A 27417-nucleotide genomic window follows, 5' to 3' on the forward strand; every position below is an offset into this window, starting at 1 on the left:
ATTCGTCCTGCAGCTACTAGGAATCGCCCTTTGTTCATCCCCAGTAACATGTGGGACGCCTTCCAACCTGGGGGGCTCATCTTCCGGTGCCATATCATTAATGGTATTGTGACTGGCCATAGGGTTTTCTTGGCAGGAAATACTGGAGGGGGTTGCCATTACCTTCTCCAGTGAATCACATTTTGTCAGAACTCTCTGCCGTGACCTGTCTATCTTGGGTGGCCCTACACAGCAGAGCTCACGACTTCATCGAGTTTCGCAAGCCCCTCCGCCACGACAAGGCAGTGATCCATGAAGGGGGATTTTAACCATACAGCAATGCAAATAAGCTTGCTCCAATAGAAATGTCCGGTGCAAATATTCTTGGCAATATTCTCTAGCGTCCGAAGGCTAGCTAAACGCGGCTGCCGTGCAGGCGCGGCCGCGGTGACACCGCGGCCCTGCAGTCCCCAATGAAGCGCCCGCGCGGCAGCGCGCTAGTTGGCAGGAAATGGCCGTGGCCAGGAGGGGCTAAAAAATTTGGTCTATATAATCACACCTATGGGTACTCACCTATGGGGCTGAAACGTGGAGGCTAACCAAGTGAGTTCTACTTAAGTTGAGGACAACCCAAAGGGCTATGGAACGAAAAATGGTAGCGGTAACATTAAGAGATAAGCGTGCAGAGTGGGTCAGAGAAATAACTCAGGTTACCGACATTCTAGTGGAAATTAAGAAGAAATGGGCATGGGCAGGACATGACTGCGAAGAAAGGATAACTGTTGGTCGCTTAGGGTAACAAACTGGATTCCAAGGGAAGGAAAGAGCATAGCAGGGGGCGGCAGAAAGTTAGGCGAGCAGATGAGGTTAAGAAGTTCGTAGAGGTCAAGTGGTTGCAGCTAGTACAGAACCGGGTAAACTGGAGGAATATGGGAGAGGCCTTCGCCCTGCAGTGGGTATAGTCAGGCTGATGATGGTGACGATGATAAATGGTCTGTTCGTGGAACAGCCTTACTGTCAACCTGTCTCAGAGTAAAAAAAAAGACGTAATTTTGCCGATGCCTTAGCAGTGAAGCTAGAATACGAGATCGGATGAGCTGAGCCACATACTGGCAGCCGGGAGCTGAAAGCAGAAATTTTCTTGCATCGAAGTTATCCCCGGAATCTCGTTGCAGATCAGCGATTCTCAGTAAGGGTTTCTTTTTTGCATGAATTTATCCAATCGCATATTTAAGAGATCAGAGTTTAGCATGCTTTTTTTTCCGACGGTGCCTCACAAACTATCCGCCTTGCTGGCAACGGCGTGTTGCAGGAGGTGGTTTAGCTTCTGTTGTGTGCGGAAAGATTGCCAACACAGCATCCAATTTCAACCATCGCCTAGTACTCGCGAGGCCAAACTCTTTTATCAGAACCATCCTGTGTTTGTCGTGAAGCTCTGTTTTCTTAGGATGTCGGTGTTATATCAGTGCATTGTTTTTTGTAGAATCACTCGTGCAGCCAACAACACAACACTAGCAACCACACATCGCTGCAAAGCAATGAATTAAAGTGTGAGCTGAAACTACAAGACAGTCATTCCAAGATCAATGTTGATTGCAAGCAACCTATCGGTCATGCCTGAATCGTCTCAGGCTGCTTCTGAGTAGCACCACCGTCGCCCGACCTCGTGTCAGTAGCACCTGATAGAAATGTACAGGCGACGCCACGCCGTACAAGCCGTGCCAAGTGGGGCCGTTGCAATGTCGCCGTCGTCTGCTCGAGAACCCCTTCACGACTGTGACATCATCAAGCACAGTGTTGGCCGTAAATATTTCCTGTCTGGCAGCGCCAGTCACAGGTCCGGAGTGCTGCCTTTAAAATTACTTTACGGGAAAACTAAACCGTCCTCAAATATGCTTTTTGAAACACGTAATGTTTACATTGAGAAGAACATCTGATGCAAATTTTATTGATATCTGTGAGCATCAAGAAATTGCCGGAGTTGACCTTTAAAATTATCCTTTAAAATGCTAAGTGCTCTAGCAACCTGGTTCTCGCTTCAGTTTCAGGTCACAAATACTTGTTAACATACAGTCGTAAGATACCGCCTTATGTGAAAAGGCCACCCGACGCAGATATGAAGCCCTGCTTTAACCAAGCTGTCTGAACGTGCCTCCAAGGTTTAGGAGTAGTGTGACTCAGGATTCAAGGGTTTTATTACCATCTCAAAAGTGCTGCCAAACTTGACAGCTCCTGCCAATTCAGCCATGACGTGGTTTCGTGACCACATTCAAACTGCCAACACAGAAAAGGCATGTCTCATAAGTGTAGCTGCTGCACAAGCCTGGAGACTTCAGACATCACACAGAAGCCTAATGACAGAGTGAATCATCTACATAGTGATAATGAACTAAAAATAGATGCTCATTGATTTATTCAGGTATGCGTGAAGTTGCCTCAGAATGGCTAAAAGCTGCTATACCCTTGATAAGCCCGTCCCTGCCATTTTATGAATGCCTGCCTCGGGTGCCTCGGTGACTGTGACACGAGGCCAATGGATTGAATCCTGTCCAAAACGTCCGCATTTTAATGGTGGAAAAATCCAAATTGAACAGTGTGCGGCGCAATGTCAGTGCAGGGTTCCGAGAACTCCCGGCCGTCTCCATCATTCAAGAGCCCCCTTAACTACAGCGTCCAGTTTAAGGGATAGTAGTCACAACACACCACCTCCTTCTGTGCAGTTATTTCACAGCCACTTGGGTGTTTGGCTAGGATATAAGAGAGGTTGATGGTGATGCAGCTTTAACGAGGGTGAATGAAGTCTTTCATGCAGGCGTCACACTCACTGCAAAAAAATATCCTTTCTACTTGAGGCACTCCATCTTAAAATACTGTCACTCTGCAAAAGCAGCCTGTGCTTAGGGGAGCCCCGCCTAAAGTTTGGTCTCCACGAGGGGTTGTTGAAGACCCATTTAAAACTGGTGAGCACCCACGGGCACCCAGTGGAAACCTGGTGGGCACACGATGGGCACTCGGTGGGTACCCGCCGGCACAGGGGATCAAACCCCACACCTCCAAAATGCAACCTACATGCTTAAACCATTAGGCCGCCCTTTGTAAACAGATTTCTCTAAAGATGATTTCTCCCGTGTGGCCCCCGCATTGCATGTGCATTCATGCGTGTGGACGTGTGTGCGCGTATGGGCACAAGTTGGACTCACCAGCCAGCAGGTTGGGCTGCGCGGCTTCCACGTGGTGACAGAAGATGAGCTCGCCGAGGCACACCGAGTCGGCCTGCCGCAACGCATTAGTATCCCATATGTAGATCTTCCCGTCCATGCCCGAAGACGTGAAGAGCCCCGTATCACAGGGGTACCAGTGGACTGATGAGACTGAGAAGACGTGACCCTCATGCCTGCACAGCAGTATGCATTCAGAAAAAGCAACCATGTCAAAATGTGCAGAGTGCAGAGTCGTCTAGACATCAGCAAAGCACACATCAAAACATCATTCACATAAATGCAGAAGGCTATAAAATGGACCTACTTTAACGAGGTGAAAAGAAAAACTGCTGCAGAGTTGCCATCTGTGCTGACATAACATATAATGAAGCCTAGACTATACAATAGAAATTGTATGAGGATTTACCTGGGAGGTGTACAATACAAGGTGTAACCCAAAAGTTCCGTGTTCACTTGGTGACGAAGCTAGAGGACATGAAGCATAGCATAGCAAGTCAGCACTCTCAATAATGAGCACCTCATTGAGCTTTAACAAAAGCAGTCTGGTGGAAGATGTGGTACACACATCACTATCACTGCCACTTAATTGCTCAAGGTATTGTGAAAGCAATACTACGCCAGGTCTAACCGCTCGTCGTGTGGTCCGTGGACCCCCTTGCTCCTCGAGGATGAGAAGGCGACGAAGAAGAAATTGAAGAAGACGACGAAGAAGAACGCTCAGTTACCCGCATCTAATGCTTTCGCTCCATATTTGGGTCAGCAGCGTTGAACCCTTCTCATTTTTTACACACTACGAAGATGCTCATGCCTCATGGTTGTGTCTCATAATCACAAAGGGCGACGCAAATCGAAGCAGTGCACAAAGGAAAGAAAGCAGAGAGTGTCTGAAGAGCCACAGACTACCTTAAGAATAAAAATATGTTCTAACCGTGTTCCTGTGATGCATTGCCTTCTGAATGAGAGGCCGCTAACACTTCTTTTGAAGACTCACTGAAAGCGGAGTTACGCCACCAAAATCAACCTACAGCGACATGCCCCTCTCTAGCCTGGTCGAGCAAACTCTGCAAGCTAAATTCACCCTCTTCCTTCCATGACTGCACGTCCCGGATAAAATATTGGGGACATGCAGTCATGGCCCTGGGAGGTTTTTCTTTTTCTTCCTTTTGCTGCCCGAGCATTTCTGGGATTTGGGGACAGGGGGACCCACAGGTGTCCTTTTTCTCAAAAGCTGAGAAGGTAGCTTTTAGTGGAATGCTGGTCCCCACCTCTCTACCATCGGGCTGCCTCAGCTGAATGGGCAGCTGACACGCCAAAGAGGGGCTCTCTCCGGCATTCTTTAGAAGTGCAGGCTGGTAAATGTTTAAGAGTACATGGACGAGAAAAAGAAACTGAAAGTCTTTTATTGTGTGGTTGTATGTGTGCGCAAAAATAAAAGGTTTGAAGGAAAGAAGAGCCGCCAGGCAAACGACACAATACGCTTCACCCATCAGTAAGAGAGACGGACCAATGGATGCCGTCCCAGCTGGTAGTACATCAAGGCTGGCACATAGAATGAGGAGGTTTGGCTTTCGGAAGGGAAGCATCAGAGAGCTTTTATTTGATTTGCATTTTTGCTGCTTTCGGGCGAGCACATCGCTGCAGTATTTTGTAAAGGCTTTCTGCGATAACACATTGAGGCAATGGGCTTGTTTGTTTAAAATGTTCATATCATGGTCAATGGCCCTTTAAGGGAGCTACATACCACACTGATTGGTGCTCACGCTCGCCTGTTTTCTTCACTGTACCTCTCGTGACCCACAGCTGACAGAGACACATGTCTATCCTAAATGCTTTTGCCCCTCCACCCCACTAGCTTAAACGTCTGCTGAAAACTGCTAAACACTGCCTACTTGCAGCAGTGTTTTGCACCGCCCCATCCAATCGCTGCAATATGTACTATCGTGGAGGCAAGCGTTCAGTGAATGGCTTATTTTTATTTTGGCTTAAAATGCTATGCCCACAACTAGGCTCAAAAAAGTGAAAATACTAGCAATTGTACACACAACAATGCAACCAAATGTTCAGACTGAATGCACAATGTGATGCCTTTGTGTAACTTTGGTATCTAGCAACAAGTGCTAATATCAACCACTGATGGGTCTTGCACCTAAGTTAGCCTAGCGTTACTGGCATGCCATCAGTCAGCGACACTGGCTCAGTTCGCCAGGCCATATAGCAGCACCACAATGTTCCTTGATTAGGTCATAAAACTGAGCTGGTTCATTTTACAATTATTTTAATATAACCATCTAGAACCAAATAAAATTTGAACCAAAAAAATTCAACTATACAGTCTGGTTCCGCGCAGCGCATGTAATTTTGACAGACTGCACCCATTCAGAATAAATCACCGAGACTTATTTGCTATTGCAATAACCGTAACTTTACATCTTCCTCACGTGCTAAGATATATTGCTCAAAATATTGAAATAGAGGTGTGTGCGTGACCGCATGTAATTGCACAGAATCATCCATCAGCTATTGCAGCCCCCAACACATCCATAGTTCATCCCTCGCACAGAACACGACACACTGACCCTGTGAACATTGTGCCCTTTTTAGACTGTTTCAAGTTTGTTTTTTTTCCATGTCGACTGAAATGTCGAACAACTTTGATGGTTCCTTGTGTGGTTTCCCTCCAGAAGATTTTGTCGGTGTATTGCATTTTTGCATTAGGACCTAATACCCTGTTCTTCTATGTATTCTGTAACTATTCCTGCAATGTCTCTCAACAAATAGCAGTGCCAGCAAATAAATAAATAAAAACGTGTCAACAAATAGCTCAGAACATTAGACAAAACACTAACGAGCAAAGGAAACCAAACACCTGATGGCTGGGAAAACAGCTAAATGTTGAAAAAAGAAGCATGTAAAAAGGAAATTTGGCTTTAGAATTATGGCTGTGTATGCATGCAGCATCATTTTTTTTCTTGCAATGTCTACGGGTAAAACATAAACATAAATTAGTGCATAGAGCTATATACAAAATAATAATGCGATATGAGTTGAAATCAACCAAATGAAATATATACTATATTACTTATAAATATATAATGTTTCTTTAACAACTAAATTCCTTTTCGTCTGTTGCCAGGACCTTCGCTTTCAAAAGCCAAATGGTGGCTCTGACATATAGTTTAGCTATGGCAATCTGAGGTTGAAAAAAACTGCAACGTAATCAGTGAACTCCCTCTTAACAGTATCTAGCAACTGTTCAGTTGTTGGTACCAAAACAAGTGCAGCAAAATAATTCAATCATAATTTATTATACTTGACAGACTTAAAAGTGGCAACCTATTTATTTTTATGTCTTATGCACTACTAAAGAGAAAAAGAATTACCTGTCCATATCAGTTAAAATGTGTAGAGAAAACAAAATTTTTGCTTACGCTTAGTGTTCCGTCTACTGGAATAATGTGCAATGCATTACAAAGCAGTACAAAGAAATTCCAGGGGCATACTTAAGTCTGCTTATATGCAGAAATGATTTCTCTTACCACTGCCAATTATATTGCTGCATGTTCATTTCTTTATGATTCTGCCGTTTCTAACGCGTTTTGCACCTCGTGTGCTGCTCCGTGGTGAGAGCTGCGCGAGACTGTTGTTGCTGTTTTGTGCCAACCTCGCCAGATGGCTCCATATCATCATCATCATCATCATAGGAGAGTCATAGTCATTGATTTGGTTTGGGTTTTGCATGCTCAGATTTCAAAACACATCCATTAGTTTTCAAAACCTATACTCAGGAGCAGCTTCTTGAAATTTTTGTTTGTTTTAATCCTTACTTTACTTTCTTACTGGCGCTGCTGTCATTTACTTCAGCGCCCTCAGGCACTAAAGTAAATGACACGAGAATTACGAAGTCATTCTCATGACCATGGCTCCAAGAAGTGATTAGCGCACTCGGCAGGGGATCGGAGGCATGATGTTTAGGCTCCTGGTGTTGACACCACTTTTTTGAAATGTCAGTGTCAAGGACGTTTCCTGCCCTCACGAAATCTGACGAAAAATGCATTAAAACACACTGACACATCATGTTTTTCATCAGCTTCTGTACGCATCATGTGACCTCACACTTACTTGTGACATCGGAAGCTTTGTTTAGCAAACTGAAACCGAAGCTACAGAATAAAAGTGTTCAATTACAAGTTATTTTTTGATTGCTGGTGAATGCCATCTGGTGATCCATGTTTACTAATCTCACATGCACAGTTCTGAAGCAAGCATTATGGGGAACACTTAACTTCCACCGATAAGGGCATGACATAAGAGCGTTCACCTCCAGCTACCCTTGCGGTTCATTGTTCACGTAGATGCAATCTCACTAATTGTGAACCCCTTAGCCTGTGCCTCTAATGTCCTAAGCTACCATGTTATCCACCTACCGATCATACACAAACCATCCGACGCAAAAGCCCACTTCAACCAAGATATACGAACATGCCCTCGAGGCCTATAAGTTGCATGCCTGAGTTAGCACTCAAGATCTCTGGAAAGTTGATTACTTTACTGCCCTCCTACCTCAAATAAGTAACCAGAGTTGGCAGTTGCTCCAAACTGTGTGATATCATGTGGTCTGATCAGTCACACAACCCATCGACATTTCAGTGTTTGGCCACGTCATCTGTCAACTTTGACCTGCTAGAGCCATCATAATTTTTTGCTCACAACAGCAAAAACACTGCCAATGCCGGATTTCATGCAGAACGAGGTCTAAGAATGCCTGCGTCTCCACCCCTTGAACAGGCACCCATAGTAGATAAATGCCTGCCCTTTTTGACAATGGACGGAAGATATGAGGTGGCACTTACTTGCTGACCTTGCAGATGGCCTTGCACATGCGCTTCGACTTGCCAAAATCCGAATGCAGGTCATGGATGCAGAGGCCACCATCGGCACCGCCCGAAAGGAGGCTGCACACAAGTGCACACTGAAAGGAAGGCTGAAGTTGTGCTCTACACAGCATTCTATGGCATGAAAAGTTATGGGGGACACTTAAGCTCTGCGTTTAAGGGTATGACGTGATAGCGTAGGTGACCACTCGAGAATATAAAGCCCCGCTTTAACCGACACATATAAACGTACTTGCCTGTGTAACCTAAGAATAGCATGTCTGACTTGGCTTGCGAGAGCACTGGAAAGTTAATTCTTATCACCAACTGTGGTCACAAAACATTCAATTACATAAAACAATTCCTTACAGACCACCAAGCTTACATACGCATACAAGATGCGGAACACGGGCCATACACCATCGGCTCGAGGGGAACACCTCAAGGTGCTGTCTTGTCTCCCCTCCTCTTCAATTTAGCCATGCTTCATCTTCCCTCCAAATTGGCTTCTCTTCCCGGGATACATCACGCACTTTACGCGGATGATATCACAATCTGGGCCACGCAAGGTAACCTGGGCCACATGGAGTCCTGTCTGCAGGCAGCGGCGACCGTAGTCGACGACTACGGGACCTAGTGCAAACTCCAGTGCGCCCCAGCTAAATCTGAGTTTGTGCACATACGTCCCTCCCCTCGAGACACAACTCAGCTTCGCATCAGTCTCCCCTCGGGACCGATCCGGGAGGCCAACGAGATCCACGTCCTTGGCCTCTTCATACACCATCAACGCAGAGTTGACACTACACTGGCCAAACTTCGCATCGTGGGAGACCAGGTGGGCCGTATGGTCCGCCGGGTCTCCAACAAGCAGGGCGGATCACGAAGCAAGGATGCACTGCGGCTTGCCCATACTTTTGTAACGAGCAGAATCCTCTACTCGACACCCTACTTGTACCTGCGTAAACACAATTATGATCAATTGGAGGCCATCCACCGGAAAGTCATCGAGCGGGCTCTCGACCTTCTGGTCAGCACGTCCAATCAGAGACTTCTGGCTCTGGGCGTGGTGAACACCTTCCGGAAGCTACGAGAAGCCCACTTACTAAGCCAATACACGTGTCTTACACAGACCACGTCCGGTCGCCGCCTCTTGGACTGACTACACATCAAACACGATTACCACATTGAGGAAGGGTGAGAGTGCCAGAACTCTGGAGACGCGCCCTCCGGGTCCGACCCCTTCCCCGTAACATGTCCAAAGAAGACCATAATGGTTGTCGCCAGGCACGCGCGGAAGCATTGGAGCGATACTATGGTCACCAGCAACACGTGTATTATGTGGATGATGCCGGCCCTTACCACGGGGGGTGGTATACAGCTGCAGTAGTACACAACACAAACACGGTTAACAGGCTAACTTTCAAAGCCTACAACACAACTCACGCGGAGGAGATTGCTATTGCTCTGGCTCTGAGTATTCCCAATTCGAAACACATCATCACCGACTCACGAGGGGCCTGTCGGAATTATAGGCTGGGATGGGCTCCCTCGCTTGCCCGGCGTATACTGCAATCTAGCTGCCGATACGTAGACCCAACTCCGCATAACCTCATTTGGGCACCCGGTCACCAGGGACTCAAGGGAAACGAACAGGCCGATCAGGCCGTCCGCGCACTCTCTCCCCGGGCTATCTCCCTGTCCTTGGAAGCCTACTCCCAATCAGACAATCTGGCCCTTACAGTCAAAGACATCACCGATTACTACAAGGAGGAGCACAGGCGCTACCCGACCCCTTGTAAGGGACTGGATCGCGCTGACGAGCGCCTCCTCATCAAAATTTTTACCGATACTGTACTGTGCCCGGCGGTGCTTAAACATTTCAACCCGTCCTTTGATGGTGCGTGCTAGTACTGTGGGGAGGGGGTCGACACCTTCCACATGGTCTGGGCGTGCCAGTCAAACCCATCCATTCCCCCCAACCCCAATCCAACTAGAGAGGACTGGGAGGCGGCCCTGCTCGGCTGTCAAGACCTCAAGGCTCAAAAGGCCTTGATTCAAAGGATGCGGGCGGCGTTGCTTGCCAATGGGGCCCCGGAATAGGGGCTCCACCTAGTATTGTGAGGGGAGGAGACCGATACGTCTCTAACCCAAACACCTCCCTGTAACCAGTTAATTGTTATTTATAAATGTTTTAACCACCACCACCTATCCCACCTTCCCGCCACAAACGAGCGAACAGAATTGGTCGCTCCTTGCAACCCTCTGATATCATGTGGTCTCGTTAAGTCACAAAAACCTTCAAAGAATCAGTGCCCAGCCACACCTCCGCACTGCCATGTCTGTAATTCTTAGCAGAAAATGCTGAAGTTCATAACGACGCCAGATTTTCAGAGCGACGCAGCCTATAAATTGAGTTAAAAGTGACACCTTAAGGCACATAGGGAGAAAACTGAAGTTTGCCTCTATTGGTATTCTAATGTCGAAGACTGCCCTTGCCACAAAACAGCTTCTGTAAGCTAGTAAAGGTCAAGAAATGAAATGCAGGTACCCCACACGCAACCATTTTCACAATCAGGCTGCAATGACGTTGCTACAGTTTTTGGCATGCAGATCCCCTGAGGCTAGGCTATCCCATTATTTTCCTGGAAACAGTGATTGTCAAGTTCTCTTTCAGGCTCACAGGACATCACAACATTAGGCTTTTCTATGGCCACATTTTCTGTGCAGAAAGATACCAGCCGGTAATTTCTGCTCAGCACGGTATCAATGCCAACCTGTTGAAATTCCTGTTCTATGAAAACCAAGATGATGCTAAGAGCTTCTAAACTTTGCTTGTTTTTGCGTTTTGTGTGTGTCATCAACGTAAAATTTTACAGTCGCAGCAAAGCCAATTTTATGAAAATGAGGTGGTTCCTAAGTTAAGTTACACGCAAAAAAAAAAAACTGGCTGTGGTTTGACCAATGGCCATCCTGAGTAGAATTGCAGAAGCGCTCTTCTCATTCCGGTGTCTCCGCTGCATGCTCAGCTTGTCTAGCTTTCTCCGATCTACTGCCCTTTGCCAGGCTACAACTTCTGGATTCGATAAATTACAAAGATTTGCTTGCCTAAGGCGCTCAGTCCTTGATCGGCTCAACTTGTACATGGTTGACTACTTCGTTACTGGAGCGATGCCACATATATACACTCGCTCTGGCATATCGGAAGAGAAATGATGTCACTGTGCATGTGTGGTGCGGAAATCACAGCAGCGGCGGCACCTACGAGTCATCCGCACAGCGGAGGAGTTGGCAGTGGCTCCGCCCTGCTCTCCAGATGTATGTCATGTGACGTCACTCGCTCCTCGTGCATGTGCAGTTAGGGCTCTGCGAAATCACTCAGACTTAGCGTAGTGTTGCTCCCGCAACAAAAAAAAATTAAATAGTGCAGGAAGTCAGGAGGAAGGAGGGGGGCTCAGCCTCCACATGAAAATTTTCAGGCCCTGTTCCGTCGTCCCTGCTCCTTTGGATTGTCTATGTGGGGTCACTGTTTACTGTCTCTAATGGGTGCCCTCTACTTCCATCTCAATCCTGAGCAGTCTCTTCAGGCATCTTCATGCCCCCTCCTTACATCGCACTCTCTGAAATTCTGCATACTGCCTCAGCTAATGGGGTGTTGCAACAAGGAATGTTTTTGAAAGGACGCAAGTTACAATATGAGCTCAGTTCTCTGTACCGCCTCCTTAATTAGCACAATGCACTCTTCCCACCCCCATTTAATGTCTACAAAACTACAAGTCTTTTGCAACATAAGTATAGTCCCGAGACAAAAAGAAAAAAAAAAAAGAGTGGGCGGAAGCGTCACATTATCAAAGACCAATCATAAACTAACCGAAAGCAGGAATGAACAGAGCGCCACATATGACTGCACTGAGCAGCTGCTAATCAAGAAAGCTGATGAGCTAAATGCTTATTCTGATTGACTTTCGTTTCAAAAAGCTATGGTGGTTACATAATGGTCTGACCTCAATAAGTCAACTACGTCAAGGAAACAGCAAAGAAAACAAACTGCAAGGCGGCTGATCAAGCGTAAGCCTTGGAACCAGGAGTAACTAACTCCTCGTGAGAGTGCAGGCTGCAGCGACATAGGGACCTCCCGAACAATCCCTTTCAAACTTTCAAGTGAACATTTTTCCAGCACCAAACGGCAGTGCTTCATAACATCAAGGGAATTCAAAAAATGACATACTATCGTCCTTCAACGGGGTCCAGCGATAGGCAGTTGACACCAGATCCGTGGAACGGTTCAAGGTCCTGGTGGCGGCTCAGCTGGATACTTTGAAGTCGTCGCAGCCTTTCGGATGCCTTAAAGGCGGTTCGCGACACGAACCCGCACTCGACACGATGATCAAACATAGTGATAAAAGCCGCCGAGTCTGATGAAACAACAGATTCTCACTCGACAATCGACTCGACAGACTGGCGTAAATTGTCCACAGAAGCCAACTGCAGTCATCGGCGCTCACAACAACTTAAACAAAGATCACGTCGGCACCCAGCACAGTACATTTGATCTCTCTGTAAGCTCACGCAGAAAGACACAACGACAAAGCTCTACGCCATCCGCCGGCGCCGTCTTCACAACGACATGCGAAGTTGGGACCATTTCACAATGCCTACATGTGTAATTCCAAGAATAGGAATTTGGAGGAGATCGTCGTACTAATAGAGTTTTCCGCTACGCCTCTTGAAATCTTGTATCGTTGCAGAAGTAGGCAAGATACATCCGAAACAAGCGCCGTTACAGAAACCGGCAACCGCGCAACCAGCGCAACTATGCACAACAAGCACGCAAGGAACAAAATTATACGTACTTGGCGTGTACCTGTCGCGACTTGTCCTGGCTTCAAACACTAGGTGTACTCGACTTGGCTAGAAGGTTGACTCGCCAGTTTAATGACTTGCAGGCTTGCGGACATGCTTGTTTGCGGCAGCCCGCCGTCCGCTTCCATTGCCACTGGTTCGAGCGCGGAAGAGTTTGGCGTGGGATCGTGTTGCACCCCATTGTGTTCAAACGTGCGACATCTTGGCTTGAGTGGATTTGCTAGAGGACCAGAAATACCACTGAGAAGAGAAGCTTTGAGGCAGCGCCAGTCAGGCTATGTAGCTGCGAAGGCCGATCTCGGAGCTACCATCGACCAAACCGCATTAGCCACACCGAAAACACTTCTCCTCTGTCGTAATGTCATAGGTAACAAACTCGCATGCGGTTTAGACTCGTAAGACAGTTTCACTCTCGAATCTGTCTTGTACTTCAGTGTGAGCGCACCGTCGACGACAGCGACCGTCAGAATGGGAAGTCTCTGATTCGTGGTGGATTGCATCTGTCGTGCGCACCTGTAATGACAGCCGACATCTGAGGCGTCCTGTTTCCCGCCTAATCTGTGCAGCTGAAGATGTACAGCTTCGAAGGAGAATACAAGAAGAGGCCACAGCAGTCATTTGGAGGCGCAAGCAAAAAGGTGAGAACCTTCACATCATGCGGAGTGCGCTATCGGAGGACGAGTTTGTTTCCACCCTATAGCAACATTACGGCCTGTCGAATTTTCATGATGTTGTCAAGGTTCGGATGTTCTGGGAAGCCAGTTTTATCGATGCCTACAGGTCTTCCGCGCGACAAACAGTTGCACCGAGCGCATAACTAGAGCCTGCTGTTTCATTTGAAATCTCACTGTGGTTCCGGTGTCGGCACTTCATATGTTAATCCGATTAAGCCGCAGTGAATCTCCTGTCCTCTGCCACACACTGCGATTGATCTCATGCGAGCAGAGGGGATTATTCACAACATGGAGAATCAGTCGACGCATCTGGCTGGAGATTCCCCTGAGGGGCATTAGCTGCCTCATTCTCCTCATTCTTGATTTTCATCTGACTATAGCTGTTAACAAAAGGACGTAGCCACAAAGACTGATGTAGTGCAGAGAAAAAAAAAAATCCAAGTTGAGTTTATAAATTCGAAGGTATAAATGCGTGCAAAACATGCAAACTGTCTTGTGAAATTATGTGGCCAATTCAGAGGCGTTTTGCTCAGGTGGAGCTGACGCTTTTCGTTACCATCGAGAACTCTGTTTCACCTGGTTCTTTCTAAGTCTAGACCCCAGGGTTTTGACAGTTTGGTGTGCATAGCACAGCCCTTGACCATTGATTAATGGAAAGCTGCACGTTCACTGCGCAAGTGGTGCACCAATCTCTGCATACTTCAAGCATAGCAACAGTGCTAACAGCACAGGGGCTTGCATGCTTGTGACAAAAGTCCAGTGTTAATGGAAAATCACCCATGGTGCCTTCACCATGTGCACACTGTACAAATGTACGCGTGAGTGTAGAGTTTCGTAGCAGGTGATAGCAACAGCATATTTCAAAAGGTCCAGAAGTATCCTAAAGCTTCAAAATGTTCTAAGGTTGCAAACTGACTACCTCCACAGCGACCATTTTCTTCATCTCTAAATTAACATTATTCCTTCTTTGTTTTCATGTCGCCGAAGCTACACAAGGTGCAGCCGTGCACCTTATGCATTGTACCAACAATGCCAGTGTCCATAGCGGAGCATTCTGGGAAGGCTGTGGTGTCACGCCTCTGCCTCATAGATGGGTCACTGCAATAATTTCTGTTCTCTGTGACATGAGAGAGGGAAACGCTACAAGTATTTGGTGGGACACTTTACAAGTATGATGCGATGATGTTAATAGTTCCCTTTCAGGTCTCCTTTTTGGGATGCTTCCTTCACGTTAAAGACCTTATTCCATAGCCCTCCACTAGGGCTCCTCTTTCTCTCTTTCCACTTTAACTCCCACTTTCCTCCCTTCCCTTGTGTGGTTGAGGTGTCCACAGAAACAAGTGTGACAGATACTGCACCTTTCCCTTCCATGGAAACCAATTATTATTATTATTAATCTTTGGCTCTGTTATCTCACAAATAAGCTACCATATTATGTTAAGGACCACCTGATAAAGTCCGGCTTAACAATGCCGTACACACGTGTCTGTGTGGCCTAGGGGTAGCATATCTGACTCTGAATGTAAGGGTCCTGGAAGGCTCGATTATCCCAAGCCTCCCATCTAATTATAGAAGCCCGTGCTGGCAGCTCCTGCCAGTCAGCCGTGTCACATGGGGACATCTTGTCATGCAACTTTACAAGCAGTTAGTACCTGGCCATGTCAGCTTACCTTCACCACCAGCCAGAACCCTGACCCTGCGATTTTTCACTCACAGCGCCGACACTGGGTTCTCTAGAGAGCAGGACCTTTAACAGTGTTGCATTAAAGTGCAACGCATTGAGGCTATTCATAACAAACAATATTAACTGACATCGTAGAATAGTGCATGATGCGGCTGCATTGCGGTATGGCTGTTGTAGAGTTTTACCTAGCCTTGGCCATTAACAAGAAAGGTAATCCTTGTCAGTGCTCTCCTGAGTATTCAGGCAGCCTCAAGTATTAGGGTCCGTTCAAATATTCTGTGCTTTTAAACCTAATCTAAATATACTCAATAATAACACACTGTGGGTGAGTTGGTCATTCCTTCAGACACTGCCGAGATAAAAAAAAAAAAAATGGGCGAAGCAGTGCATTCGTCTTGTTCACTGTGTTCTCCATTTCCTTTCTCCTAAACTGTATTATTCAAAATCCACATTAAAGAATTTCAGATATTTGCTTACCTCTCTGCTTTTTGGTTCATAGACCTCATATGCAGGCCAGCTTTCAAATTTTACTAAAAAAAAAAAGTATCTCGTTTCTGCAGAAGTATATCGCTTATACAGCATGTTTATGCTTTACTTTGTTTCTTTTCATTTGCATTTTGTTATTTTGAGCATGCGTGCATTTGGTAGTGTGATAATAGCCCCTTGGTGATGCTTTATTTCAACGTAATTTCGGAACACCTGCAAGACAGGTTTGTTAATCATGACCATATGCTTTGTAGGTTTACATGCATTTCAGAGCTGATGAATCATTGTCTTTCATTTTACTATCTTTTGGTGAAGTGTAAGGCTCATTTTGTTTGTTTTACTCAATCGTACAGCATACCAGGTAGCACTGAAATTTTATAGTCAAACAGCCATATATTGTTCTTGATGCCTTTTTTCTTTTTTGTCCAAAATTTCTGAAAGCTTGCAAATAAATGTTAATACTTTATAATCACAGTATAATTGTCCATAATATAATATAACTATAATATATTATATATAATTGACCCAAAAGTTAGACAACATAAATGAAACTTGTTAAAACAGTGAAGTAGCACTATAACATTAGACCCACTGGATATGCAGCCTCCAGTTTCAAGGAAGAATCCGCTTGGAGCAATTAGGACGCCAACAGACCACTGGAATGTAGGACAAACAATGCACACTCACATGCAGAACTTTTAGAATGATGTGCTGTTGTATTGTCCCATCTCCAAATTAGATGAGCGAGGGCTCATTACATGTGATAAAAGCCATATATTTGAAGGTGTGCACATATTTATAGGAAGTGGGGGATGCACGTGTATTTATGGTACACATACACAGGAAATTGTAACCAAGTGCAAGTTGTGGATAGGTAATAATGAAAATCTTCTGGTGAAAGCTTTTTTTTTTTTTTACAATGCATGCAACATACGTAGCACATATGGCTGGGGCAGTCAGATTTAACTACGAAATTCTATTGATTGGATACTATACTACTGTGGACAAACAGTGAAAACAGCTCTTGGACACAGCACTTGAAATATAGCTTTTTTTATTTGACAGTTCTGATTTGAGCTTCATGTTAGGAACTCACTTTTACCATTATATCCCATTTGAGTGCTACTATAATGTTTATTTTATGAAATCTTTATTCAACCTGGAGTATGGCCAGGACTGATGCAACATTTCTTTTTAAACATTATTTCAATTTTCTGTGTCCTGGGTCATCTTAACACAGATTACAACACACACACATAGAACATAGAGATTGCCAATCTCTTCTGGACCTATCCACATATGAATGTAATAAATGTGATGAATGAAAAAAAGTTGAAGTTCCTCGTTGTGTGTTCTTTGCAGATAGGCCGAGATGACTTGCTGCGGAAAACTGCCCTTCTCAGACAGAATCGCGAGGTAAGGATGGCACCTAGCCACAGTCCTTACCTGCTGTGATTATTACCGTCCACCTCGGATATCTCAAACTCAAGGGGTCGCAATAGTTAAATGTACCAACAATTTGATACATGAGCTATGCCAGTAGATAAAGTTGACAACCCGGAATCGGGAATAAGGAGTGTCAGGCCTATTCCATCAATGTGCTGCTCGCCGGACGTTGTAGTGAAAATATGTTGGTGCTCACCTCCTCCTCGCCCCCTTACCTCAAAAAGGCGTTGCTATTGAACCAAATTATACATTTAAAGTGAAAGTATCATTCCCGTTCCTAACGTCTTCACGAAGCACGAGCGGGCCAGGCAACAGCGGTCTCGTGCCAATGACCTTGGGGGAAGACAGTTTTTCATCGTAGTGCTTGTTGTTCCGGTGATTACCGAGCTTGACGTCGTTGGTGCAACGGGGCAAGTGTACAGTACCCCATCATTTCTTTAGTGGACAGTTCAGGAATCTGCCACGCCACCCGTGCCATCACGTGGAGACCGGTCGCTTCCCGCATTGTTTCCCCTTCCTCCTTTTTCGCACTGCATGAACTAGAGTAACGCCACGCTCCCTTTGCCATATTGGCTGCAGCGTGCCCTTATGGTCAGCGGTTCTCTCCCACCGCGCGTGAAGACGGGGAGCTTTGCTACAAGATATGCACTCATCTGATAAAGCGCGCCATCTTGATGAACAAAAGCTCGATAAACGCACGCAGGACTTTTTCATCGGATTTGCTAGAGGTTATATTGGATCCGTTCATTCGAACTCATTGTGACCGAGAAATCAACCGAATGCCAGAAGAAAAAAAAAGTCTGGCGCAGACAAACAATTTTTTTGCGAGAACACGCTGGACGTAATCCCCCCAAAAGATTAGGTTGCGACTGTAGGAAGAATGAAAAGAAAATGCACAGGCCTGCTACTGGCTCTGTAGCTGAGCCACCTCCGCTGCCTCGTGCAAGCTTTTAAGTCATCTTGACATGTGTGTTGCTTATAAAATGCTGAGTAGGTACAAATCAATAACTGAAGTACTATGAGGAAAGCTTCAGACATTTTTAACCCAGCCAGACATTACTTGTGAAGGCCATGATCAGTTTAACTGTTGCAATGAGATCTATAGCTCCTGGCATGATGTGGTTCAAATAGACACCATTGAAATGTGCTTTTTTATGACTCTTAAAGGGCTACTGCAAGGGGTTTTAAACATTTTAAGTTAAAGGCCCACTGTCCACCCTCTGTTCGAAAATATTTTCTTCCCCGGTGACTGCGAGACTTCGTCTCTAGAACGCAAGTCCGCAAAATGTTTTTGAAAAGAGTAACTAATAACGCAGTTACAGCTACCGCAATCACCCGATTCTGTCATGCCTCTCTCCTTCCGTTCCCTCGCAAAGGTTTTTCACTCTGCTGCCCGAGGTCGTCTAGCCTCCGCAATACAAATTCCCCTTCCTCCTCCTTGTTTGGCGGGAGGTGGGGCGTGGCTCTCCGTGAGCGCGGGAAAAAAAAAAAAAAAAACGGTCGAGGGAGCGCGCGCCGCTGGATTCAGTCTGGCCGTGGCGAGGGAAAAGCGCGCTGCGAGCGGTAGACACCCATCCTTCTCCCGTCAGTCAGCGAGACGGACCAATGGACATCATTCGCGGTACGTACGTCATTGCTGTGGCCTGTCGGGCCAGCGCAAGAAACTGGGAAGCTGGCTTCCCAGAGGAGAGCATGAGAGAGCTTTGAATTGTATTTTCGATGCTTTGCGGCGCGCGTGTCACTGTAGCATTCTGCACAGACTATCTCCGGTACCTGATCGAAACACTGGGCTCCTTTGCTTAAAAGGGCCTTCCCTGGACAGTGGCCCTTTAATAGAGGCTTTACAAAAGTTAGCGCCATCTAGTGAAAGAAACAGAAACTATGTGTGGCGGCCATGCTTTGTTCAGTCCGCCCGCGCCTCCCATCGAGTACGCTGTCAGCGTGCGCCTTCGTAGAACCCGTGCATGCACCGAAAGGTGCATTGGAATGCTCACAAGCGATTGTTTCATTTTTTTATTATTTATTTATTTATTTATTTACTTATTTATTTCTTTATTTATTTATGAAATACTGCGGACATGTCGCATGTCCAAGCAGGATAGGGAGGGTACATAAGTGACAGTATATCAGACATCAGCAAGCGCAAAAAGGCCAGCAAGAGCGAGCAGTTATTCAATCTATGCATTAATTTCTAATAACACAGCAAGTACATGATGCAATGAGACAAAATAACAAAATGCACAGCACCAAACAGCTACAGTACATCAATCAAGGAGGGTGAAGGAATTCAGAACTTTGGGGTAGAGCATTCCATTCAAACACTGTTCAACAAACCTCACACATCACAGCAGTCGCTGTTAGCTCCAAGCTCTATTCGGAATGATGCCAGCATGTTGTGGCGTGCCCTTCTGCAGCCAGCGCACCGTCAGACGCGCACGGAATCAAGGCATACGCGTCTATGCGACCGTTCGTTTGAAGTCCTAATCGGCTTTACAAGGGTCACTTGTATCATGTAAAGCATTACTGCACGTCCCTCTGACGGGGAGCTTGCTCACAGAATGTCATCATCATCATCACCGGCCTGATTATACCCACTGCAGGGCGAAGGCCTCTCCCATATTTCTCCAATTAACCCGGTTCCGTGCTAGCTGCATCCACTTGACCCCTGTGAACTTCTTAATCTCATCCGCCCACCTAACTTTCTGCCGCCCCCTGCTACGCTTTCCTTCCCTTGGAATCCAGTTTGTTACCCTCAGCGACCATCGGTTATCCTCTTTTCGAACTACATGTCCTGCCCATGTCCATTTCTTCTTCTTAATTTCCACTAGAATGTCGGTAACTTGAGTTATTTCTCTGACCCACTCTGCACGCTTTCTATCTCTTAATGTTACCCCTCACAGAATGTGCTATCACCTAAAACAGCAAGGTTGTTTTGCACGCTATGGAGCCTTGTGAACTTGAAGGATAAACTTATGCTGCGATGGAGGACACGGGAGAAGGAGCAGTGCATGTATAACGAACGCTATTGTGCAAATACGTTCTTTGAAACATTTTGTACGTAGGTTCCATTTACCATCGTGTATTTGATTAAAGACACGGGCATGATTACCGAAACTACTTTTTACAGTCGTACGAAATGGTAGTGCTTGGTGCAGAGAGCAATACGGTTGTCTAGTGCGCCCGAGGTGCGTGTTTCACGCTGCAAAAGCAAGCGGCTGCCAAACCCGCGGCATCTAGAAAAGCAGGAAAAGATGACATCCCACTAGTGTGTTGTAACATGCTCACGTACAGCCCGTTCTGACCAGTCCACGTCCAGAGCGCGCAGCTCAGGTTTTATACCTGCCAGCGCGGCCGATAAAATAACGAAGCGTGCGCTTCACTTTTGTGTGTTTTTTCGAGTCACCCGATGATTCGCTAATTCACAGCTACCTGAAATTCACTGGAATTTTTAAATATGTCGATTTCTTGTTTACTGCCTCTGTCAGAAAGTAAACATTTGAAGCCGTAATCTCATATGAAAGCGCTGACGTTGGAAGCTTCGAGGAACTCGGAGGAGGAGGAACTGTTCATAAAATCAGATTTATATCATACCGTTATAGAAAGATTAGGAGATCACTTAAGCTCCGCCGTTAAAGGTATAACGCGATAGTGTCTCTCGCTCATACACACACACGCACAATGTTTTCTTTCTTCGCGTGTTATATTTTAGCTCTTTTATTTATTTTATTTACCAAATACTGCAAGCCCTAACTGGGCCCTAGCAGGAGGGGCAAAAAGAATACAATGCAGTGAAATATGAATTCATCAAAAGTAACATACTACACACAAGTGTAGTATGTTATATGTTGTTATGTATGTTATATTTCTATCATTTCTTTATTTATTTTTATTTTATTTGACGTTTTATATTTTTATATACCAATACGCATGCGTCAGCACCAATCGGCTTTCCATTCTGAGCAATTTGACACTTTTGAACACATTCTTCAATTATTTCAATTAATCAATTACACATTCTAAATTTTCTTCCTTAGCATCACCAAGCACTGGTTTTTCATTCTGACACCTTTAAACCCTTACTTTCCCATTTTTCCTTTTTTTTCGTTTTTTTATTTCATCAATTGATCGATTAATTACAAAGATTTTATTAACTCGTCATCGCCTCACCGGCATCAGGTCGCACCCCAAACCTGTTTATCGCCTATCGCACACCAATCAAGGTTTAATCACTGGAAGCACAAATTACCATGGCACTTTTTTTTTCCACAGCCCCCTATTATTTCCGAGACTAATGCCAACTACTGCGTCGACTGCATGGGAAGGAAAGTGCTAAGCGCCAGTCCAACTTATGTCAAATTACGTACGATCCTTTTATCATAAAATAAAATGCATCCTCGCTCATTTCACCAACCGAGTATCTTCCTGTGGGATGAGTGACGGTTATTGCGCAAACCAAGCAAACAAACTCGCCATGATCTCTAATAGGCGTTTAAGTAAACAGCAAAGGCGCACAGACAAAAAAAATCCACATTACAGAACTTGATACTGTACCTGGATAGGGATGACACTGCGGATTGCCTAGGGGGGCCCATGTGCGACTCGTAGAGCAATTTGTAACTGCGCTCGGCAGCGCGGCCGGTGGGCCCCGCCACGTCTCGGCTGTCAAAATACGCTTCTAGGCGTCGCTAACAGAAACCGCCAGGGACCGAATAGAGGTCAAAGCACAACACACTAGGTTAAAACGTGAAAAGTGCGAACAGAACGGCGAGCGCTGACGGACGGACACGAAGCGAATGAATGGAGCGAACAAAATATGGCGGCCACCGCGGGATCAGCGTGCCGCTCACGGTTGCCAGACATACTTTTGTAAGCCCTCTATTGTCACATCACATTGCTTAAGAGTCTCCCATTTCCTGCACAAGGAGCCCTTGCTTCTTTTTTTTTTTTTCTGTTTTTTCTTTTAAATACTGAGTGAAACTATTTTTAAAACAGCAACCCAGAGCTGAAACTTTGTGTGGGGCCATTTTATTTATGTGGCAGTGGCATCACTAATATTATTGTACAAACTCTTCCAAGCATGGATGGGGAAAAAAAAGAAAACTGGAAATGATAATTCTATTCACGAAATGCCTAAACCGCCTAACACCTCAGAATTGGTTATTCACACCGTAGAATAACCAACAGGTAGGAGGGAGCATTTAACGTTTGTGACATCACAGAAGCAGTGCTGCCTGCATAAATAACCTGAGCTCAAGCCATGGAAAGAGCAAGCTTTGAAATTGATTTGCACAGGAATGACTTTCTGCAGTGCTCTCAGAGTGATGGAATGGTCAAGGCGCAGAGGAAAATTTACGGTAGAAGTTTCATTTGAGTGCCTGTATAGAAAAATTTCTGCAGTCTCCTTTTAAGGTTGCAACAACTTATGATTAATAGCAGCTTTCGATGCTGCAGTATGGATTTATGTCCACGGGCCTCTGACAAGTCTTGCTTATGGGTGAGATTTTATAGAGTCATTTGTGAAAATATCTGATTTATTGTTAGGTCAGGTTTACCTATATAAAGAGTATATGAATGTATTCACATGCATCCAGCATTTTTATTTAAGGAAACAATACTGGGGCAAGGATGTGTATGGTGAAAGTTGTGAATGTGTTAACAATTTTCTTATCAGGATTTACCCTCTATTTTTTTAATATGTAAAGCACTCTGGTTGTTTTCCCTAAGTGAGCACATCGTTTTAAATGGCCTAAAACAGAGGTGCAGGTACATGCATTTCATTTCTTGTTGAAAAATTGCATTAAGTTACGGTTGGCAGTTAGAGTACTGTTCACGAGGTGTGCTATCAGGCACAGATGGCATAGTAAAAGTATGCAATACAATATTACCGATTAAAAGAAATTTGTGGGAACTAAAAGTTCTCTTGATTTGTTGCAGAGTTAATCTGCTTTTAGCTAGAAACTTTTTGTTCATATTTTATATATTTCGTGTGGCCTTGCTGCTGCTTTTTTTGTGTGTGTGTTCTTGGAGGAAATGTCCTGTGAGGGCCATGATTTGAAAATACAAGTTAGGGCATCAGAACATTTATTTTAGAACTCTCTGCGGTATTCGTGGGACACACACCTTTTAGAAAGCTTGCACCGCTCATGTTCTCAAAGGCAGACATTATACATAAATGGCGAGTGCACGTAGACAGTAATGAATTTACTCCGACTGATGCCTCAATTCTGCCTCTTTGCAGGAGTGCCGACGTCAAGAGGAGGCCGCTCTCAGGATCAAAGCTTGTGCTCGGGGCTTCTTGAGTCGCAAGCGTCTGGTACGGTGGAGACATTTGTTGTACACCGATGCTATCGTTTACAATGCCAAAGTGTCATCAGCAGTGTTATAATTGACGCTGGCATACTCCTACTTTGCTTTCGATACCTGGTTGCATGTGACATGCACGGTCGGTAGTTTGTGTACCCAAGTACCCTATCAATGTTGGAAAGTTTTCGCTCTCAAACAGGTGTCCCCCTGTCAGAGGTTCCGGTCAACTTCGACTTCGCAAGACGAAGTTGACCGAAACCTCCAACTATACCAAGTGCCGGGAGGGGGGGGGGGGGGTCATTTATTGCCAAAACAGGTTCACTCAACAACAAGCTTTATAGAGCAATAATGCAATACTGTGGAATTACCAATCAGCCATTAAAACAAATGCAACGTGTTCTACAGAAGAATGCATAACATTCAAAGCAATGCATAACAGAGGTTACAATATAGAAAGAAATGTCGTAATGGTATTAAACGAACGCTCAAGACAGGCAGGCAGATGAGCCACCATTTGTGCACTCTGGTACTGCAAACATCTGATGACCACAGTGCCATGACGAGGCCGTCCCAAGGAGTGGCAACCACTCCCTTCACAGCTCGTGGCTTGGTGTCAGCGGTGTTATATCCCTGCAGTTGTGTCATCGGCTGCCCTCCAGTGCTAATTTACATGGCTAAGGGTGGAAGCGCTGCTTCATTCTGCTCCAAACTGCTTTCCCTACTCTATCCTGCTCCAAAATGCAATATTGCTCCAAAACTGCTGCAAACCTTAATATTTTGCCATCAAATTTAGCAGAACCTGGTTTTACCGCTCAGTGGACCTAGGAAACTTTTCTGTCTGCAATGAACTACACTAGTTTTTCTAGGGATTCTGCTTTGAAAACAAGTGCATACTTCACCATCCATCCTCTTTGGTACGAACAAATGTGCCAAACCTACATGGGGCAAAAGTACGCTTGAAGCATTGTAGGGTTGTGCCGCGAAGGTGCAAATCACTTTAAATTTTCTCGAGAGTGTTGGAAAGCCATACAGTGCATATCGTTAACATGTTGGACTTAAGGTAGCCTCAGCATCGCTAAAGCAAGAAAACAAAAAGCATGAGTAGCCACTTACAGAAGCTTACGAAGTAAATAATCTGAAGAGCAGAAAAGACTACCCATGAGTGCAGTCAATCCTCCTTGCAGGGAGCACTGACCAGTACCGGAATTTTTGACTCAAGCACAGGATCAAAAAGGATATGTGCAAGATAGCATAAATGTGCTGCTCTTTGATGTCAATTCCAAACTAGTGGTACTTAAGTGCATCAAAATATTTTGGTAAACTTCATGTTTGAATCTATTAAGTTGTCAAAAGCTTTTAATCAGACTTGATTTTCGGACCTGAAACGTAGAAAAAAGCATTCCATTTGCTAGTGTTGTTGCAAATTGTTGCTGAGGGGAGCTGTGATATTTTAATCATCTGTACATGTTTTGGTTGTCTTTTTTTACTTTTACATTTTTACATTTTACTTAGGGTGGCTGTCAGTTCTACACTTGTAGGGGGAGAAGGGAAAACTATGAAAGCCGATTACATTTACAGAGTTTGTTTACATCTTTGTTCGACTCAAATATGGGAGGGGTGATGGCGATGGGGCTGCTGCTTTTATATCTCATGGCCACAGTGTGTTTGTCCTAGCCTACACTTAAGTTAAAGGTGGAAAGGACTCCTGGAACATTTTTCTTTACTTTTAGACTAAATGCAACGGAAACATGCGGTCTTAATCAGTTTTGTACGCTGATTATAAATGTAGGATCATTTTTTTGATAGGTATATTAGCTTTCAAAATATTTGATATTTTCATTCCTTTGTTTACGGAAACAATAGAGATAAAACCACTAATCAGAAAACAATTAAAACATGTGGCTAAATGGTACGTAGTATAAGGAATACAGTGTAGGAACTACTTTTTTTATTTAGGCAATATTAGTTATTTTACATCTTCTTGAAGTTCGAATTAGGGAAAAGGGATTTATAAGCCATACATATGCATGCACAAAAAATTAGGAAGCGTAAAATAATCTGCTCCCAACATTAGTAGTTTAATCACGCGGGAGCATGCTACAATAAAAATTTCTTCATCTGCTTAATATGGGGTGATATCCTTCTTTTAAACTGTCAAAAATTTGTGTTTCGAGAAAACGAGAAAAAATTAAGAGATTTGGTTTATTCAGCTCATTTGCACCTTATAAAGCGGAATTAATGACCCACTGAGTGAATCAATTAATTGGCATGTAGGAGGTGGGCTGTAGGCTTCCAAAATGTTGTTTTGAAAAAATAACTTTTTTTTTTGTTCAGTATTTCCGGCCCGTTAAGAGCCCTGTTCCCCTCTTAGAAAAGTACACGCACATACATGTATGCTTAGAGACAGAAAAAGAGGAAATGCAGTGACAGAATGGAGTGATCTGTTTGTACTCAAGCCGGCTCACAGTCCCACATGGTGTGTCACTGTTATCACTAGGGCTTTAGCGATTCTGGCTATGGTCATTTGTCGCCACTTCTGCAGCTGGGTTTTGGTGATCGGTACTGCAGCGAAGTCCAGCTGGACCTCTGCCATTGCCGTGGATATTGACTTGCGGTGCCCTCTCTTGGCAGGCACGTGAACTGCGGGAAGAGTTTGACATTGTCTCAAGAATATCATGCAACTTGGGCCTGCTCCTGCGTTCGCTACCGCTCTTCTACGATGCCAATCAAGATATGGAGCGTTTGGTGAGTGATTCGGGCGTTTAATCACATACTATAAAGACACACTCCGTAACCTTTATCATATGGTATGGAGCAACCAGAGAGCAGATGAGCGAATGAGTTTTAAAAAATTTCGCAGTGGTCAGACAAACTTGACTGGCACCAAAATGCATAACAGGATCCACTAGATGGAGTTTCTATTGCATCGTTTACAGACTAAGCTTGGCTGTGACAGTAGCACTTTTGACGTTTCCTTTCGTTCACGCTGAAGCTTCATGATGACTTGAACCAGCTTCTTGTCTAGCAGCTTTTAAAGGCTACTGTTTATCAATATGTCATTGGGCAAAGCACAACGGTTACTTCATACACTGGACTTTCTGATCTAGAGCTACCTTACTGCATCCCATCCCTGTGCATGCCCAACTGCATGGTTTTCAAGAAACTAATCTTTGCACTGGAATGTTAATGATTTTTTTTTTAATCATTTTTTTTTATCTTTTTTTTTTCTCTCTCTCTCTCTCTCTTTTAGGTCTGGCTGAGCCGCCAAGTCCTAATGCACAAGGACGAAGTGGTAAAACAGGCGGAAGATCCCGTGTGGCGACTGCGCATACGCCGTCTCCTTTCACTCGACGTCGAGTGAGTCTCAGTGTTAAGTCAACAGTTGTGTGGAATATGATCCGGGGTTGTTTCGTTAATGCGATAGCGTTAAAGGTCTCGTTTAACGAAAAACCTGTTACTCTAGCTGATGAGTGTGTGTTGTGAAAATGTGGATTGGTTGAGAAGGTCGTGACATCACGCGCAATTGAAAATGATTAAAACGCATTAGATGATTTGTGATTTGTGTGAGACTTCAGATGTCATAATGACATGAAAGACTTGAAGTAAATTAATTGCGCTGAAAAGGCAATTGAGCTATTTAGTATATGGGGATTAAACCTACGCCCCTTGGGTCATGCGTTAGGCATGCTACCCTTAGGCCATTGAGATGCATTCATTTGGCTTGTTTAAAGGAAGGCCTTGTGTGTCTTGCGGAAAGTAAATAAAAATAAAAATGATCTCTATGTCTGCAAAAGTGCTATTCAAAGAGAACTCGAGGCTGCTGAGGAGACCTATTGAACCATATTGTACCCTAAAGGAGCTTACCTTAAGCCCTTTGAATGATACAATGGCTG

General features: G+C 44.9%; 2 protein-coding genes across 4 annotated transcripts in view; one reads left to right on the top strand and one right to left on the bottom strand.

Annotated features, from left to right (window-relative positions):
- The window catches only part of LOC146181076 (DNA excision repair protein ERCC-8-like), a 28744-nt gene extending 15856 nt beyond the window's left edge, over positions 1–12888 (bottom strand). Inside the window, exons 1-3 of one of the 2 annotated variants that reach the window (XM_084576240.1) lie at positions 12297–12888; positions 8051–8152; positions 3180–3373 (exon numbers count right to left, since the gene is read on the bottom strand). In XM_084576240.1, coding sequence (XP_084432366.1) covers positions 3180–3373; positions 8051–8152; positions 12297–12463 — 463 coding nt within the window. In that variant the 5' untranslated portion in view covers positions 12464–12888. Of the gene's footprint in view, positions 1–3179; positions 3374–8050; positions 8170–12296 lie in introns of both variants that reach the window. The other variant, XM_084576241.1, reaches the window with a different exon arrangement.
- Positions 12889–13019: 131 nt separating this feature from the next.
- LOC146181077 (ubiquitin-protein ligase E3C) overlaps positions 13020–27417 on the top strand; it is a 65736-nt gene continuing 51338 nt past the window's right edge. Inside the window, exons 1-6 of one of the 2 annotated variants that reach the window (XM_084576243.1) lie at positions 13020–13298; positions 13366–13569; positions 17138–17191; positions 23460–23534; positions 26156–26269; positions 26775–26881. In XM_084576243.1, the coding sequence (XP_084432369.1) occupies positions 13504–13569; positions 17138–17191; positions 23460–23534; positions 26156–26269; positions 26775–26881 (416 nt within the window). In that variant the 5' untranslated portion in view covers positions 13020–13298; positions 13366–13503. Of the gene's footprint in view, positions 13570–17137; positions 17192–23459; positions 23535–26155; positions 26270–26774; positions 26882–27417 lie in introns of both variants that reach the window. The other variant, XM_084576242.1, reaches the window with a different exon arrangement.

This window comes from Amblyomma maculatum, chromosome 8, assembly GCF_055883805.1.
Source record: "Amblyomma maculatum isolate TAMU_Amacu chromosome 8, ASM5588380v1, whole genome shotgun sequence".
Classification (NCBI taxonomy): domain Eukaryota; kingdom Metazoa; phylum Arthropoda; class Arachnida; order Ixodida; family Ixodidae; genus Amblyomma; species Amblyomma maculatum.